This window comes from Stylophora pistillata, chromosome 1 (assembly GCF_964205215.1).
Source record: "Stylophora pistillata chromosome 1, jaStyPist1.2, whole genome shotgun sequence".
Classification (NCBI taxonomy): domain Eukaryota; kingdom Metazoa; phylum Cnidaria; class Anthozoa; order Scleractinia; family Pocilloporidae; genus Stylophora; species Stylophora pistillata.
The window spans coordinates 45,791,253-45,807,833 of NC_142519.1; the positions used below are offsets into that span (position 1 = coordinate 45,791,253).

General features: G+C 38.8%; 2 protein-coding genes across 4 annotated transcripts; both read left to right on the forward strand.

Annotated features, from left to right (window-relative positions):
• Window positions 1–1,944: 1,944 nt before the first annotated feature.
• On the forward strand, window positions 1,945–14,085 carry LOC111341978 (uncharacterized). Of its 2 annotated transcripts, XM_088759297.1 has the most exons (5): window positions 1,947–2,342; window positions 10,651–10,783; window positions 11,741–11,989; window positions 12,397–12,638; window positions 12,817–14,085. In XM_088759297.1, the coding sequence occupies exons 1-5, from the start codon at window positions 2,306–2,308 to the stop codon at window positions 12,963–12,965; spliced, it is 810 nt and encodes a 269-aa protein (XP_088615423.1). In that variant the 5' UTR covers window positions 1,947–2,305; the 3' UTR covers window positions 12,966–14,085. The 2 variants fall into 2 exon arrangements, with proteins under 2 accessions (XP_088615426.1, XP_088615423.1); XM_088759300.1 differs by lacking the exon at window positions 11,741–11,989 and having other exon boundaries at window positions 1,945–2,342.
• Window positions 3,384–5,615, forward strand: LOC111347125 (THAP domain-containing protein 1-like). Of its 2 annotated transcripts, XM_088759210.1 has the most exons (3): window positions 3,384–3,638; window positions 3,748–4,006; window positions 4,705–5,615. In XM_088759210.1, the coding sequence occupies exons 1-3, from the start codon at window positions 3,543–3,545 to the stop codon at window positions 4,902–4,904; spliced, it is 555 nt and encodes a 184-aa protein (XP_088615336.1). In that variant the 5' UTR covers window positions 3,384–3,542; the 3' UTR covers window positions 4,905–5,615. The 2 variants fall into 2 exon arrangements, with proteins under 2 accessions (XP_088615336.1, XP_088615332.1); XM_088759206.1 differs by having other exon boundaries at window positions 3,389–3,638; window positions 3,748–4,845.
• Window positions 14,086–16,581: the final 2,496 nt, after the last annotated feature.

The window sequence follows — 16,581 nt, forward strand, 5'->3', positions numbered from 1 at the left end:
CAAAATCAAAGAGAGGAACAAATTTCGTTTGTTTTGATTTGTAAATTGTCGAACAAGGAGCAGATTGAACCTCGTCAAATGGCTAGTCAAAACAGTCACACCTTCCTCCTTTTGCTCGTTTCCTGTTTTATAAGCGTGGAAGCAGTGAGAGAAGAATCGGGTAGCTTGGAAAGGGCTTCACCATCGTTTACTTACGAGATAAACAAGCAAGATTTGTAAAGTTATTTTCCGAAAGAGTCGGAATAAATACATTTTTTTCAGGTTAGATTGCTGTTTTTACCCTAAACGTCGTCCAATAAATTTTTGTTGCAGCCTACTAATCTATACAATTTCGAAGGAAAATATTCGGATGCTTCACCGTCCCCGAAGGGGGTTCTGTCCTGGTGTACCGGTTCACAAGGGAATTACCATTGTTCTTTCTTTGTTTAGCAGTTATCGGTTAGCTATTGTGTATTGTTTGGTCTTTTGTATTGGCTCTTGTGAACCGGTACACGATGACAGAACCCCGAAGGGTCTCCACTCATCGAAGCGTGTACTGTAGCCAATGTAGTGAATTTTCAGTCTCTCCGTAACTTCAATATCATACAATTTTGTATCTTTTCTCTGTGAAATGACCTTTTTAACAGGGGTGTATGCTGAGTATTCGTTGCAGAATCGCTTTGGTTCTCTTATCTCTCTCTTTGGCTTGTCCGCCATTTTGAAAACTTGCTCAGGAGGGCATCTGGGTTAGCGGCCGCGCCAGGCTGGAACCGACAAAAACAAATGTCCATCGCAGTGGGGAAACAGTTTGATATGCAGCTAAAACCAGCTGAAACCAGCTGAAACCAGCTGAAACCAGCTGAAACCATCTGAAATCACCTGAGACCATCTGAAACCATCTGAAACCACCGATGAAACCACCTGAAATTTACTTAGGCAGCGGAAGTTAAAGCCACCATTCATCAGCTATATTCTGTCATTTGCAATAAAATACCTTGCAAAAAATCCACATATATTTCACTTTGCAAAAACAAAGTCAGTGAAATTCTAGGTCACGCTATAAATTCGTCTCTGATTAAAAGAAACACAACGTTCAAAATTTCCTTTGGAAGTTTGAAAATCTTCAGGCCTTCCTGGGCTTTTTCATATATAATTTACATGATCCCGTCGAAAAACTTCACGTATTTCTTTCGATTTAAAACAGTTTCCTCTATGCATTCGCGATCGCATGTTGTTATTGTCACGCAAGTGCTTTGTCAAAAAATGAATTCGCATATTCCCGTGCAACTCCCAGCCAATCGTAGAGCTAATTGAGTGTGTTTTCAACAAGAACAATGGAATGTTTCCTTGAAGCCGGGTTCCCTGTGGATAAACTCGATTGTTAACACTTATTTTCTAATGTTACCCGTAATTTTTTAGGTGCTTTCATGTTGTTTTAAATTGTTTCGAGATATTTTCAGGTAATTTCAGATGGTTTCCTTGGGGGTTTCAGATGGTTTCAGGTGGTTTCATCGGTGGTTTCAGACTGTTTCAGATGGTTTCAAGTGGCTTCAGATGGTTTCAGATGGTTTCAGGTGATTCCAACTTTTAGTACCTACGGACTCTTTAAGGGGTTGATGCCTTGATAAATTCTAATGGGAAAAGTATTTGTCATTTCAAGGTCCAACAATTGTAACTGAGGAAGTAGGTGGGCATTGTGCAACATTTTCCTTATCATCACCATAGTGAATTCATCCACAATGCATTTTTTTTATTCTTTATTCTTTATTCTAACGGCGTTAAACTTAACTTAACATAATCAACCACTACCCACAAATAACATAGCTAGTCTCGGCGGGCAGTATGTGGACGCTAAAACATCTTACATAAATTTCGGTTCAACAAAAGATTCAATAAATATACAAGAAACAGAAATTAAATTTTAAATCATTGATTTAAAAGCAGAAATGACAGTATGAGATAAAAATACAAAAATTGAAACACATGACAATAAATAGAAGAATACATAAGTTATACACTACTATTAACTGGATTTAACTTTTGACACATCATTGATTATTCGTTCTATCATGATGTCAACATAACCATCTTGAACAAAAAATTCCATTTGAGATTCGTTCGCCTTTCTTCAAACGGGCATTTGAGCGTCTGCGGATATAAACCATTATCATTTGAAGGAAGATATTACAATCCATAAGAAGGAAGATTAATTAGGTCTGCTTCATTAAAGAAAATTAAGTGGCGACTGGAAACGGCAGAAATCTTGCGTACCCAACTGAGACGTCTTAATTTCCGCATTATTGGTCAGGATTCAAGCTCAGGCTCAATGATCTCGCTTATATTGGCAGTAACTATCGCTTTTGGTAAGTCAAGTCGTTTTTGATAACATCATATTACAGTACATCTTTACTCATACATCTATCGAAATTCTTATTGAAATTTTCGCGACCGATCAAATGCTCTCCTGAAACGATATTTTGCTCAGAGTTTGTAGATAGAGAAACGTTCATTTTGACTTGAACTGAGTACCCAGATGTTGACAGTAACGATCTTAGACAAAGCAAATTCTTTCGGATTCAACACAAAGATAAAAGAGTAAGAGAAAAGATTACAACAACATAGGAAATGAATAATGCTTTCAGCTGCTGGGGATGATAAATGGCTTTTAAAGTGCCACTATGATCAAAATCTCGCATTGCCTTTTCTTTTCACTTCTGGAGACTAGAAGTGAGAAACACTCTCCATGCCAAGTTTAATCGCAAAATTCTCACGGGAAGTATGATTATTTCAACCTTGTTTTTCGTTTTTGGTCGCCCGTCATTACTCAATTAAAAAATGGCCGAGTGTGGCAAAAAGAGTTGGCACTAGTTGGAGCCTTTCGGAAGTGATGTCATTATGCGCAGCTCAACCTAAAAAAACCTGGCTAAATTTGTATGCCATTTGGAAAAGAATTCGATGAAGAATACGTCCTATAAAACGCCTAGAATTTCCACTGTGGAATCTCTCAAAACACACGAAGCACGATGCGAAAGTGCGCATATGAAGTCAAAGGCCAACTCATGCGTAAAACCGCTTTTCAGTTCAGTCGCTGGCTCCCGGTTGCGAGCTGAGTGATGGCGGACGGGTTTTTCGTCAATTTTGGCCAGCTATATCAGGGCGTATTTCGGTTCCATCGACCTAAAAACTATCGCATAGTACAATTCTAACCATATTAACTTGATTGGCGCTAAAAAAATGTTAAAACTAGAGACAAAAATTTTCGTCGTAGTGGCACTTTAAGGGGCTAGGTTCTTTGCACATACGTCAAATGGAGTATTGCTCTGTCATAACGCTGTGGCCTTCTTACAACTTTAAATCATGTTTTAGAGCTTCCGTTATCAAGACCTAATGAAATTTGTGGCCATCTTCGAGCTAGACTTCGATATCGATTATCGATTTCGTCATCTGTCACGTAATAGACCCTTTTAGCTTCATACGTCATCAACTGATAACGTGACTCAAAGTGGGTAAACAAACACGCTTTCAAGAGATGTAAAGTATTTCGTGCGACTCCGTTTTCGATAATGGTGCATTACTGCTATGTGTATAATTGCTACAATAACTCCACTAACGAAGGATTATCTTTTCATGGTTTTCCCAGTGATAAACAACTCGTCAAGGTAAGCGAAATTTTATAGCTTTTAAAAATATAGACGATCCAGTGTCAGTTTCGTGACATCTTTAGTAAGCTTGATCAGCTGCTAAAGCTTGTTACTGTTTCGTTTCAAGGTCTGGATTTCAAGAATTAAAAGAGATCCTGAAAAAGATTTCAAGGTTTCGGAATATACCAAAGTTTGTTCGGAGCATTTCCGACGAGAAGATTTTGTGTGCTTTGACACAAAATCGAGAAGACTGAAAGCTGGAGCTTGCCCATCATTGTTCAGTTGGTCAAAAACAAATCCCGAACGATCGCTTCCTGAGAAGAAAAAACAGATTGAAGAGCTTAATGCTATCCTAGAATCGGAGCTAACTGACACTGCCTCAGAGGGTGAGGGGAAATTCGATTTAACAGATAAAGAAGATTTCGTTTCCAGAGCTACTCAAGTTAATGTTGAGATTCCGTGCGATCACAGATTTTCACTGAGAGTTCTGTTAGATCTAGCCGATACACAAGCACGAGAAAAGAATTATTTAAATCATACTGGATTTAATAGCCATAAGAAATTTAAAGAGGTTTTAAAATTTGTACTTCCAGCGAGAGAGAAAGAATATTGTACACTGGAAAACGAAAGCTAGCAAAACCAAAGTATTGATACCTCCTTGTTATTTGATGCAGATGAAGAATCTGCCCAAAGCGATGGCAGTGATTCAGAGTCAGACTCTGGCACTGAAAGAAATCACATTATAGTGATAGAAGACAAGTTTCTTTTAGTGCCTATGAGACTTCGCTAGGGGCTTACAAATTTAGACTTAGCCACAAGATTTAAAGTTTCAGAAGCAACAGTTTCTAATATATTTATCACGTGGCTCGACTTTTTGTACATCCGCCTTGGTGCTCTCAAAGTGTGGCCCCACAGGAGGGTTATGTTGGATAAAATGCCCAAAAAAAGTTCAAAGAGGAACATCCCATTAACATCATAATCATAGACTGCATCGGGTTGAAAATTCAGTGCCTATCGTCACTTGTAGTGCAATCCCAAAGTTACTCAAATTATAAATCTACAAACACTTTGAAATCCCTTGTAGGTGTTGATCCAAAGAGAGGTTTTATGTGTGTGTCACAGTTATACACAGGATCAAAATCGGATAAGCAAATCGTCGCAAGAAGTGGATTTCTTGACTTACTGTCAAGCAAAAAGGAAGTGTCAGAAGTTGATGTTGGTGATAGTATCATGGCAGACAAAGGCTTTGATATTGAAGAAGACTTAAAGAAAATAGGACTTTAATCGAATATTCCTCCCTTTTTAAAAGAAAAACCACAGTTTAATGAGAATGAGGTCATTAGAACAATATATTGCAAAACACAGGATTCATGTAGGAAGAGCTGTAGGAAAAGTCAGAAATTTTCTAATTTTTAACACAAGAATACCAATTAGTTCATTGGGTGCTATAAATCAACTCTGGACAGTTTGTTGCTTGCTTTCAAACTTCATGAATCCTGTTTTAACTGATGAAGAGGATGATTAACATGTGCTGCTGGAAGAAACTAAAACTGAACTTTCTCAAGAACTGCTAAAAGCTTTTACAGTAGGGATCCTGGATGCAGTGAATGTTTGTCCTTATTAAATATATATAATGCTTTGTACCGTAAAAACAGAAATACTTAACTGAGCTAGAGACAAATGTCATTGAGTATAAAACATTTCTTTAGAGTGAGGCATTTGAACACTTATGAATTTGTATTAGTAAGCAAATATGAGTAAGCTGTAAAGGTCATTACTTTTGTGCATAGTGCACTTTGTGAAGTTTCTCAGATTGTTAAATTTTTCGGATCAGTTAGGATCTTCAGTTAACAACTGCGTGAGGAGCTTCGCTTTTCCTTTGGCTCCGAAAACAGGGCCTTTGCGATCCACGATCGTCCTCTTTGACAAAAACATCATGTATGTAAATTTCTGTAGAGAATTCATAGCATTTCTCGTTAAACTCATTTTTCCACAGCCTGTCAAGTGTTTTGCAATTGTAATTGAAGATAGTTTAGGGACTTTTTCCAAGGATCTTAAACAGTGCGACTCTAGCTCAAGAACAGAATCCGCCATCTTGAATGTTTTGTTTACCCATTTCAGACCACGTGATCAGGAAGCTAAAAGGGTCTATTCCAGAGGAATTCGACGGGTTTCGCATCCATGCCTCCTTCTAGATCAGCTTGGTGCGCGATTCTACCTAGTGAGCTGCGAAGGCTCTCTACATGTGCTTTACTAATTAACAAATGGTAAACACCACAGCGTACACTATTGAGTTATGGATGCACGCGGGAGGTTGCTAAGCACGAAAGAAGCATAAGAGTCGCTCGAGGCGATAGCCGAGAGCGACTCTAGCTTCTTGAGTGCTTAGCAAACCTCTCAAGTGCATCCATAACCCAATGGTGTACGCTGTGGTGTTTACCATTTATTTTATAACATAACATCGATACAATGTAGCTAAAGAGTTCCCTTTTATTTAACAAATCTTACGTGACCAGAAAAAACAAGCGCGCGCGGAAAAATAGTCTTTGCATTTGCTCACGTCAGCAGCGTACACCCATGGGCAAATGGGGGACGCTAAATTGACCAATCAGAGCGCGCGCTTTACTTTGGCTTTGTTATAACCAAATTTCAAGTCATTCTTTCCAAGCGTTAGAACACAGCCTTTTAGCATTCTCAAGTCAATCTGCATAATTTAGGGCCATTTAATTCACTTTCTCGTGGCTCTAAGGCGAAACATTATTAGAAATTAATTTGATAATATCAACTACGTTGAAATTGTAAATTGGCCACCTTAAAGAGTTAAAAAGCTGGCGTTTCGAGCGTTAGCCCTTCGTCAGAGCGAATGACGAAGGGCTAACGCTCGAAACGTCACCTTTTTAACTCTTAACGGTGGCCAATTTACAATTCAACTTAATTGATATTACCGAATTACATTGTTACCCCCACCAACGCAGCACCACAATTTCTTTAGAAACTTACTCCCATTAGCTGTGGTTACACTACAGGCTTTTATCCGGGGAAAATTGTTTTACCTAGGAAAAATTCACCTAGGTAAATTTACCACAGGTTTCATTTTCCCTAGCTTAAAAGGTCACACTGGAGACAATTGGACTTTGGGAGGTTTACCATCACAAAGGATTAAATTTGAGGTCGCGTGTTCAAAATTTTGAAGCAAAAATATACAGAAAATGCTGAAGCTCCATATGCCGGCAAGGTCGTGTAGCTGATGAACCCCGCACTATCCAAAACTCGACTGGGTACGGCTTCTAAATTTTTTTGCCTGACGCCGCTACAGCTCGGAGAATAGATAGCCGTTGTAGTATATCGGCTCGGCCAGTTCTTCTTCAGGATTCAATCTGTTTCTGAAACGAATTTTGTCTTTAATTAGTTAGATATAAGTTTATAAGAACAAACTAAACCTGGAGTGAATCAGAAAAAAAATAAGGAATTCCGAAGCGAGTTATACTCACTTGATTTCTATAAATCGCGACATCGTGGATTTTCGCGCGCACGCGGCAAAATCTTCAACAGAAGTCACGTTCTCAAGCGCTTCCAAACTTAGTTTCACAACACGATAATTCCGGATCTGTCACCAGCGCGATCGCCGACGAGCGTCCATTGGTCGGCTACTCTGGGATTTGATTTTTCCCTTTCTCTGCTTTAGGGTAGTTGTCAAGGGAAATCCACAGGACATTCTTTTGTTCTCTTGCGGTTTTCAAGCCCCAGACGATAAAACTTTTCTGAGGTAATTTACTTAGGAAAAATCGGTCACACTTGCAAATTTGAGTTTCCCTAGGGAAACTGTAAACAAGTCAAGTTTCCCTAGGACAAAACCCTAAGGTGTGACCACGGCTATTATTAGAATGGTATGACATGTCATTCACTTTAGCCAATGTAAATTCGCTAGTTTAAGCTAACGCTATACTACTACATGATTAAATGGTACTACTGCAACGGTAATTCGGATTTTATGGGGGTACAAAATGGAAACTACATGTTTTTCAAAGTTGTGGTGGGCTCGAATTTTGCACAATCATATTCCGTGACATTCTCGGAAAAACAGGAAGACATGTTTCTCAGTAAAACAGAAATTCTATGATATCATATCACAACAACTTTCCCAAGGAGTCATCAATTTAGCAAAAGAAAAGAGTGGAGGTTGCCACCTCCACTCATTTCATTCAAACGCGACGAAAACACTGACAATTTTTTGGTGAGAAGATCATTCCAAACTAATGATCAACCCGGCACTTCAAGTAAATATCGAGGAATTGTATAGAGGAATTGTGGGTTGTGTGTGGGTTTGTATGCAGAACGTGGAGCTACGTAGGAACATGATGACGAGAAAAACACAAATTAGTAGAATGAGAAACGTTCGTTAAGATAAACTTTCGTTCAAAAGTTTGCAGCCTTTTGAGTTACCTAAATGTAAGGAAAGACCGCAGATTGCCATATGCTCCTCGTACGCTCGCGTACGATGCAAAACTTGTCCTTTCGTTCACAACGCTGAGAAAATATTGGGATCCAAACGATCCATTAGGCTCACTGATCACTTCACGTGCACCTCCGCCAACGTCATCTATTGCATAACTTGCTTTTATTGCAAAAGATATACATTGGCGAAACAGGAAGACGACTCGGTGACCAATTCCAAGAACACCTTTGCGAGGTAGAAAGGAATGACAAGGTTGCATCAAAACCAGTCGCTAGACACTTTAATCTACCTAATCATTCTAAGGAGCATCTGGCAATCTGCGGTCACTCCTTATATTTAGGTACTCGAAAGGCTGCAAACTCTAATAATAATTCTAATAATAATTGTCGACATAGTTGTTAATCAAATCTTTGAAGTTCAGGTGAACGAAATCGAACTGAAGTGTTCTTGATAATGCTGTATACAGCTATTTCTTTTGCATCCGATTGACACTTCATCCATCGATACCCTCATTCCTTGGTGTTTGTACACAAGAACATCAAGCTTGGAATGAATTTTTCGGCAAATTCGATATGATTCATCACTCTCTACAAAAACAGTTGTTTCGTACATGTTATCGCTGATGAATTCCATTGTGTTGAATACATTTTCGTGTTCTTTGTCTCGGGTTGCAATAAAAGGCATTCCAGCAAATATACTTTGTATCTTTCTCTTTTCCCGTTGCATTTGAAATTAATCGTCTCATATCTTTTATTTTCACAAAAACTATTACAACACTGTGTTTGACAATGAAAAACTGCGATAAAATATTATAAAGCATGACACGACGTTTCGACGTTTCCAGAACGTCATTATCAAGTAAACTAAAATAATAAAATCGAGCATATATATAACCTGAGAGATGCCCATGGGAACATTGACTTACTCAATGAGAGCCAGTTTAGAATGCTTAAAAAATGCGGCACGAAATGGGATTGTCTTGTTTATGAAATGTTGTACATAAGAACAATAAGGCCCAATTTAAACACCCAGAGCGATTCCATTAGGGCTAAACTCTTTGTTTGACTTTTAACGTTTTGTAATTTATTCACCGCTTCATTATATATATGCTCGATTTTATTATTTTAGTTTACTTGATAATGACGTTCTGGAAACGTGGAAACGTCGTGTCATGCTTTATAATATTTTATCGCAGTTTTTCATTGTCAAATGTTTTACCAAATCTTTACTTATTCGAACACTGTGTTTACCTTTATTTTAGTTGCGTTCAGATAACAGGTATTCTTGTACAGTTTTCTGTCGACGGGATTGAAAGAGTCGATATTCTTCCTGTATTTAAAGATTAGCAAGCATCTTGTGTGTTTCCTCGTCATAGCGGCTAGTCGAATTTATTTATTTAAGAGTCTTATTTAATTCTGGGACACATTTCAAAGATAGTCATGGGATTAAGATAGTTTTAATGTAGTTGACTGCCACCTCCAACAGGTTCACATTGATTTGGGTCTCCAAACATGAAAATCTTGTTGCCGTACAATGTGAAGGCCTCGTAAATCAGTGCTATCCATTTATTTAGTGCCATGCTGAATTCTTCAATGGGTATCACTTTGTCCTTGAGCCTGCTTATGTCTCTGCCATTCCATTCGCAAAAATACCTGACAAACGTAAAACATCTATAAATCACCTTTTTTCATCAAGTGCGTCATATCCTTCATCAACAACATCATCCTACCTTGTATCAGTTAACGTCTTTTCCACATTCTCTACAGCTTAATTGGTATAGAAAAGAACTATTGGGTCGTAATATTTTAGAAAGCTGTTGTACCATTTCACCCAGTTTCGTTGTTTTGCCACTTTCAGCTTGTCCATTATAAATACATCCTTTGCCTCTCTTACTCTGATAATCATCAAACTTCATGCTTTATCTGTAGTTTTCCTCAAAATAAAGCAATTCTAAGTCTGTCACACATGCTCTTCCAATCATTTTGGTATTAAACTTGACATCTGATATACCCCTGAATATTAAAGGGGAGGAGATAGGTCAAAGCAAACATATGGATCAGAAGAGGGGGTGCCCATTAATTTCAACCTTATTCGTAGGAGGATCCTCTGATCCCCACCCTTTAAATGTCAAATATCTTGTGACCAACTCCTTATATCAATGTAATCTTGAGACTGAGTACTAAATGCCATCCAAATAACACTACATCATGTTACAATGCGGTAACTAAAGCAAATTTAGATAATCACAAAATTATAAACGAGGAAAGTCAGGTTACGGACGTGCCCGCTACAAGTTTCGAGGACTTAATGCTTCTTATGCTGAGTGAAATGAGGGCAGTATAACTTTTTGTTTAAGGCTTCTTTCTAAAAATGCTGAAATCGAAGCTATCGTAAGTCTCCAACCGTCATCGGTAGGAAGCTATCGTGACCGTTCTGTGGTGCACTCGATATCGTAAATTGCCGAAAAGGAGTAACATTTTTTTGTTTTAATGACAATGTTTTACGTACTAGACAGCAAATACAAAAATTAGCGATGGTTTCATCGTGTGATTTGACTAAAAGTCTGATTTACAGGTCGTCTGCCACAAAGTGATGCTGCCCTTCCTAACGTTGGCAACTGTACCTTCTTGGACTATTACTGCACTCTTCGAGAATACGAGTCACATTTCTTTAAAAGGTTGCATCAAGGACATGATTTTGATTGCGGGTAAGAAAGTGATTTTTGAACAGTAATTTTCAAATGAGTGTCGAAAGTAATCCCAGATTGCTTTGGTTTTGCTTTACTTCGCTCTGTGATTGGTCCAGAAAACTTGCGCCACTCTCTCAATCAATGAGATGCAAAACTAAAAGCAATCGCACCATGGTCACTCGCGTTTTCCCATGCTTTACGCAGGTTACTCGGTTTCCTGCCTTCTCATTGGTTCCTTTAGATATTTTCCCTTGTTCTGATTGGCTGTTGTAATAACTTTTGTTTTGGCTTTATCTCATTATAAAAAGAGACAAGATATTAAAGTGGACGTTCTTCCTTTTTTTTTTTTCTTTTTTACCTTTCTTGGATAAATATTGTATGTCAATACCTCCGCTATCATAACCTGTTCAGCCGGATTTAACTGACAACAACTTTCCCATTTACTTTCACCGTGTCGTTTGCCGCATTCAAAATAATTACCAACTAGATAACTTTTTAATTGAGTGTTGAAAGTAATCCGAGATTGCCTTAGTTTTACTTTACTCCGCTCGGTGAATGGTCCATAAAACTCCTACCACTCTCTTAAATTAGTCGCCAAACTAAATCCAATCCCAGCTTGGACGCCCGCGTTTTCCCGCGCTTTAGGAAGTTTGGTTGTTCAACTTTGAGTTCTCACGTCTTGGATTCTTAAGGATAATTTTCCTCTCTTTTAATTGGCCACCGTGATGACTTTGAGTTTGGTTTCACTACACTCCATCGCAAAGCGCTCTGTACAGAGACGCATTTCATATAAAGTTTATCTATCAGTTATCAGTGATAGCCCACCACTGATTTCACATTGATTACTTAAGAAAAAAAGGAGCTATTCCGTGCATGCTTACCTAATCTTGCCTTAACCAACTTATCAATGATCTATGTTAGCGTTTGTATCATTGTAAAGATTTTATAATGCTTTTTACTTTTGGTTTTTCAAAGGCTCCAGTTTTGGATATTATACTACCGCTCCTTTCAGAAAGCTGTCACCTGTGGCAGTGCTACAGAGCCAATGGACACTGCCAATATCAGAGAGATTCAGACAATTTACTGTTATGGTTTAGACCTGGAAATACCTCTATTGTTCTCTCTATCCCCGTGTTCTTCGTCCCTCAAGGACAAAGTAGTCCAGTGCACTAGAGAATTTTCAAACCTTTTTAAGTTCAACATCTTGAGCAATACCATGTGCAGGTAGTACTCGATTTGCCTTTTTCAACTGCATGTGTATAACGTTCTGGATCCTTTTTAGTTTTAATAAGTTGACAATCCCTTAAACAACCGATAATAGATCATTTTGATCATTAGATGCTTTGGTTTAAATTTCCAATTCCGGAGAGGCGCGTCATAGATTACAAAGCAGCACCTTGTACGGACGCCCGTAAGGTCCTAAATCCAAATTTTTTCGGCTTGATGGGTTACTACTGCCATTTTTTTATAGTTATGGAACTACGCTGCGCGCGCTGCGAGCTCCGCTATTAATTTTATTCTCACTGAAAAGAAAGGATATTACATCCGCGAAAAATTGGACCTTGACAGCTTCTTGCTGTGTAGAAATTTCAAGGATTATAAATGCTAAAGTTTCATTTGCTTTCTTGCAGAGTACGTGCCAAGGCCAAAGTGTGTGTAGCAATGGCATGGCAAGTGTCATGTGCTCCATCAGATGTGGTGAAAGGTATTTTCGACAAAGTCATTGGAGGATTCAATCCTTTCTGCACGGGTGACAGAGATCCTTGGTCAACGAAAATCGATAGTTGTGCTCCCTATAGAATACCTTATCGTGAACCCGTATGTCAGGATTGTAAATGCAACAGGTCTGGCGATGGGCGAGGAAACCAAAAAGGTGGTGCTCAAATAACTCATGATTTGGCTTTTCTTTCGCTGAGTTATATCGTGATTTGGCTTTTCTTTTCGCTGAGTTATGATCAGTTACAAGTTAGCCAATGAGAATGGGCTAAGTATTTTACTCTTGCGCTGTACACTTTTCACATCACTAACGTCTGTATCACTTTCAATTACAGCTTCAGACGATGACGAAGAACTGTCGGGAGGACTTATCGGATTCATTGTTTGCATAGCAGTCATTGTTTGCATTATTGGTCTTATAACTTGCTATCTCAAATTTCGCCGTTGTATTGAAGACTTGCCTGATAGAGCAGAAGTTCCTTAGGAGTCTACCGAACCTCCACGTGACAGAGTATACGAGGAATTGCCCGGAACCCGCCAGTAGTTCCCGTAGTTAAACTGACATGTGAGCTTTCATTTCGTTATGTAACGATTGGATTTTAAGTTCGAGTTTTTCTGCTAGCGCTAAAAATATATAAAATTCAACGTAGAAACTATGAGACCATGCTAGGCTCAGCAAAGCGTAGACATTATGGCCTGCATTCTTTCCAATCCACTCCAACAGAAAAAGTCCACTTTGTGTCTACTGACTGCTTACCTGCTTGCAATGCGGAAAGAAAATCCTACTAGTGACACAATTCGAGGTAAAGTAAAGGAAATTTTTCTGTAATAGCAGATAGTATGAGCTACTGTGGCCAAAACGTGCCACGACAATTTCATTTTAATCACGGCAATTTCAGTTTAACCACGGCAATTTCAATTTGACCACGGCAACTTCAAGTTAACCACGGCAATTTCAATTTGATCACGGCCACTTCAATTCAGCTAAGGCAATTTCAATTTGATTACGGCAACTTTACTTTCACCAAGGCAATTTTCAATTTTTGAGCGCGGCAATTTCAATTTGATTCATGGCTCGAGTTGTCTCGCGACGCAGTCAGGGGAAATTTTAAATAGAAACTAGTGAGCAGCACTTCTGCGAACATTAGTTGTAGAACTTCTTAATTTCCGACGCGTTTCGTCCAACTGTCGTTGACTTCTTCAGGGAGTTTTGCAAGTATAAATAATATTATAGTTTATTTTTGGAAAATTAATTGCCGTGGTCAACTTGAAATTAATATTGCCGTGGTTAAATTGAAGTTGCCGTGATCAAATTGAAATTGCCGTGATCAAATTGAAATTGCATGGCATTTTTGGGCAGCCGTCATGGGCGTACTTGGCGGGAGAAACCTTCGAACGTTGTCCCGCTCCTAACTTCGAAGCATGGAAACTAGTCAACGGCGCAAAGGTTGCTGGGAGGATTAAAATGGCGGAGACTATAGCCAGTTATCAGCTTGGAGAATTTCGTCGTGATTCGTTAGTTTCTGGACAATTGTAAGGTACAATGAATGCTTTTAAACCTGTAATACTACCACCAGGCTAAAAATAAAACTTGAATGCTTGAACTGAGGTCCTGCTGATCTGATCAACAGTGGAAAAAGATTTTCCAAAAAGATTAGCTTCCCTGTAACTGGGACGTTGAAGTTTTCTGCTGCCAGAAAAGTAGTTGGATAGACTGGAAAGGAAGTATTTTGACGAAGGACCTAAGCATATGGTCCTTAGTAAGGTATTGGTGTGTTTTGTCTAACAGGGGTGGAGATCAACAACCAATTCCCCATTTCAAAAACGAGTGGGGGAGTGGGTCGAGCTCGCCGCGCAAGTTTGTCTGGGATCGTTACTCAAGACACAAATCTTTGTTAACTAAATTTGTTTACAATGGAGTTGTGTCCCGAGTAAAGATCCCAGACAAACTTGCGTGGCGAACTCGACCCACTCCCCCATTCGTTTTTGAAATGGGGAATTGGTTAGGTCCCTGAAAAGGACCGAGCAATATTGGATGCTGTCAAAGGCATGCGACTTGCCAAACTTTCATGTCAAATTTGACAGTGCAAGGAGCAAAAATATGGGTGACAAGTTTACCATGATAAGAATTTTATAATTTGTGAAGCTTTGTGAAATAATTAAATAATCAAGATATATTTAATTATGTATAAAATTTATTGATAGTTTTATGTAAATCATGTCTCTTTTCTTAAATTAAAAATGTGTGTCTTTACGTGTATATTTTTGATAGGTTTGTTTGATATTGGGCTTATAACCCATAATGTTTTCCTGGCTATTTATTCACTAGCTTTGACTGTATAATTTAACAATAACTGTTGTGGTAATTCTGTCTAAACATTTTAAGCTAAAATTAGTTTCCTGGCTATCTATTCACTAGCTTTGACTGTATAATTTAACAATAACTGTTGTGGTAATTCTGTCTAATTATTTTTTGCTAAATTGGTCTGAAATCTAGATATTTAGACTATGGTGACTTATGAGCATACAAAAGTAACCAAAACGACTACTGTGTTTATTGCAAGGGATTCTGTAAATACTTTTAAGGTTCATGGAGAGACCCTAGCTAACTTTGATTTTATCACTTCAGTCAAATAAAATCACTTTAAGTCGCCTTTAGTTGCCTTAAATGGCCTAAAGTCGCAATGTTTTTTCTGCCAATTTTGCTTAGGTCGCCTTAAGTCGCCTTAAATTTCCCAAAGTCGCCCGAAGTTACGGCGACTTATAACCCCAGAGTAAGCCTACCTGTCATGGCCTTTTGTGTAGTTGTTATCCACCAGAGCTTTTAGAGAGTGATTGTAAAAGGCGAAATCCACGCCTAGCCAAGCGTTGTAGTAGATTACGTGATCCTTTAGATAATTCATGGCATTACCTAATCCCTTGTACTTAAGGCTTAAATAGAGCTGTTTTGTAGAGCTTTCTTTGGTCAAGCCAAGTCGAGTCCGTTCTAGCCAGGTCAAACCCAGTTTTGTCAGAAATAAGTCTGTTCGGTAGTGCTTACAGAAAAAATCTACGTTGGAGCTAACTTTGTTGTTGCTAGTCATTGTCTTAAGGATAGTCAACAGCCGTAATAGATCCCGACCTTCCCGCAGCCAGCAAGTGCCCCCAGAAAAGCCTTTTCCCAGAGGAAGTTTATCGAGTTGTTCCCCTAAGTCCGTTTATCTGTGAAGGCAAAATCCTGTTTTCACAGTAGATTTTCTGTGAGAACGGTATTGTTGAGATTCAGTCAGAAAGCGAGCATTTGTTGGTTTGACGATTGGCAAACTGGCAAAAAACAGCATTAAGAATTGTTATGGAGAAATAAAAAAAACCCAAACAATCTTGCTCGAGACAGCTAAATTAAAGGCCAGGTAAGGCAAAGGACTTGAAGTGCATTCGCAAGTACTGAGAATTGAATTAGTGCGAGACTAGAAGGCACAGATGAGAAAGTAGGCAGACAAGTTCTCGTTGACGCCATGTTGTTTCGTCAGGATATAAACAGAACTGGAAAAATCAGGTAAAATGGTTCTCCAAACAGAAAAGTTCGAATAACGCAAGAGTTACCAATTACACACTCCAATTTATGCTTCGTTTTGACTCCTACTTTCCTCCCAGATATTCGCGTCGTGGAACCTCTCTTGGAACCGTGCCTGTTGTTTAGGAAATATAAAGAAGTGTAACCATACAATAACGTATCGAAAAGTCGAGTTTAAAGAGAGTCCCCTATATTAGCCTTGAGGTGGTGTCTAGTCTCTTACTTAGACCTTCTCGGCCAAGCAGGATCTGGTTATGAGATTAGCTAACCACTGAGTTCCAGTCCATGTTTTTAAGAGCATTTTCAAGCCAAGTTATTCCTACACATTGGATAACTTGAGATAGCTGATCCGGGCTGCTTTAGCAGTCCTGAATACTGACCAGTCGATCTAATCACTCTGAACAATGATCAGCTGGCTGAACAAGGAGTCGCTTGCGACATGATGTGACAACAGATTCGAGCTGCACACTAAACAGGGCATTCCCCGAACATTCCATATGAAATGGCTTTTAGTTCAAAGGAACACAATTGACTAATTAGGCACAAA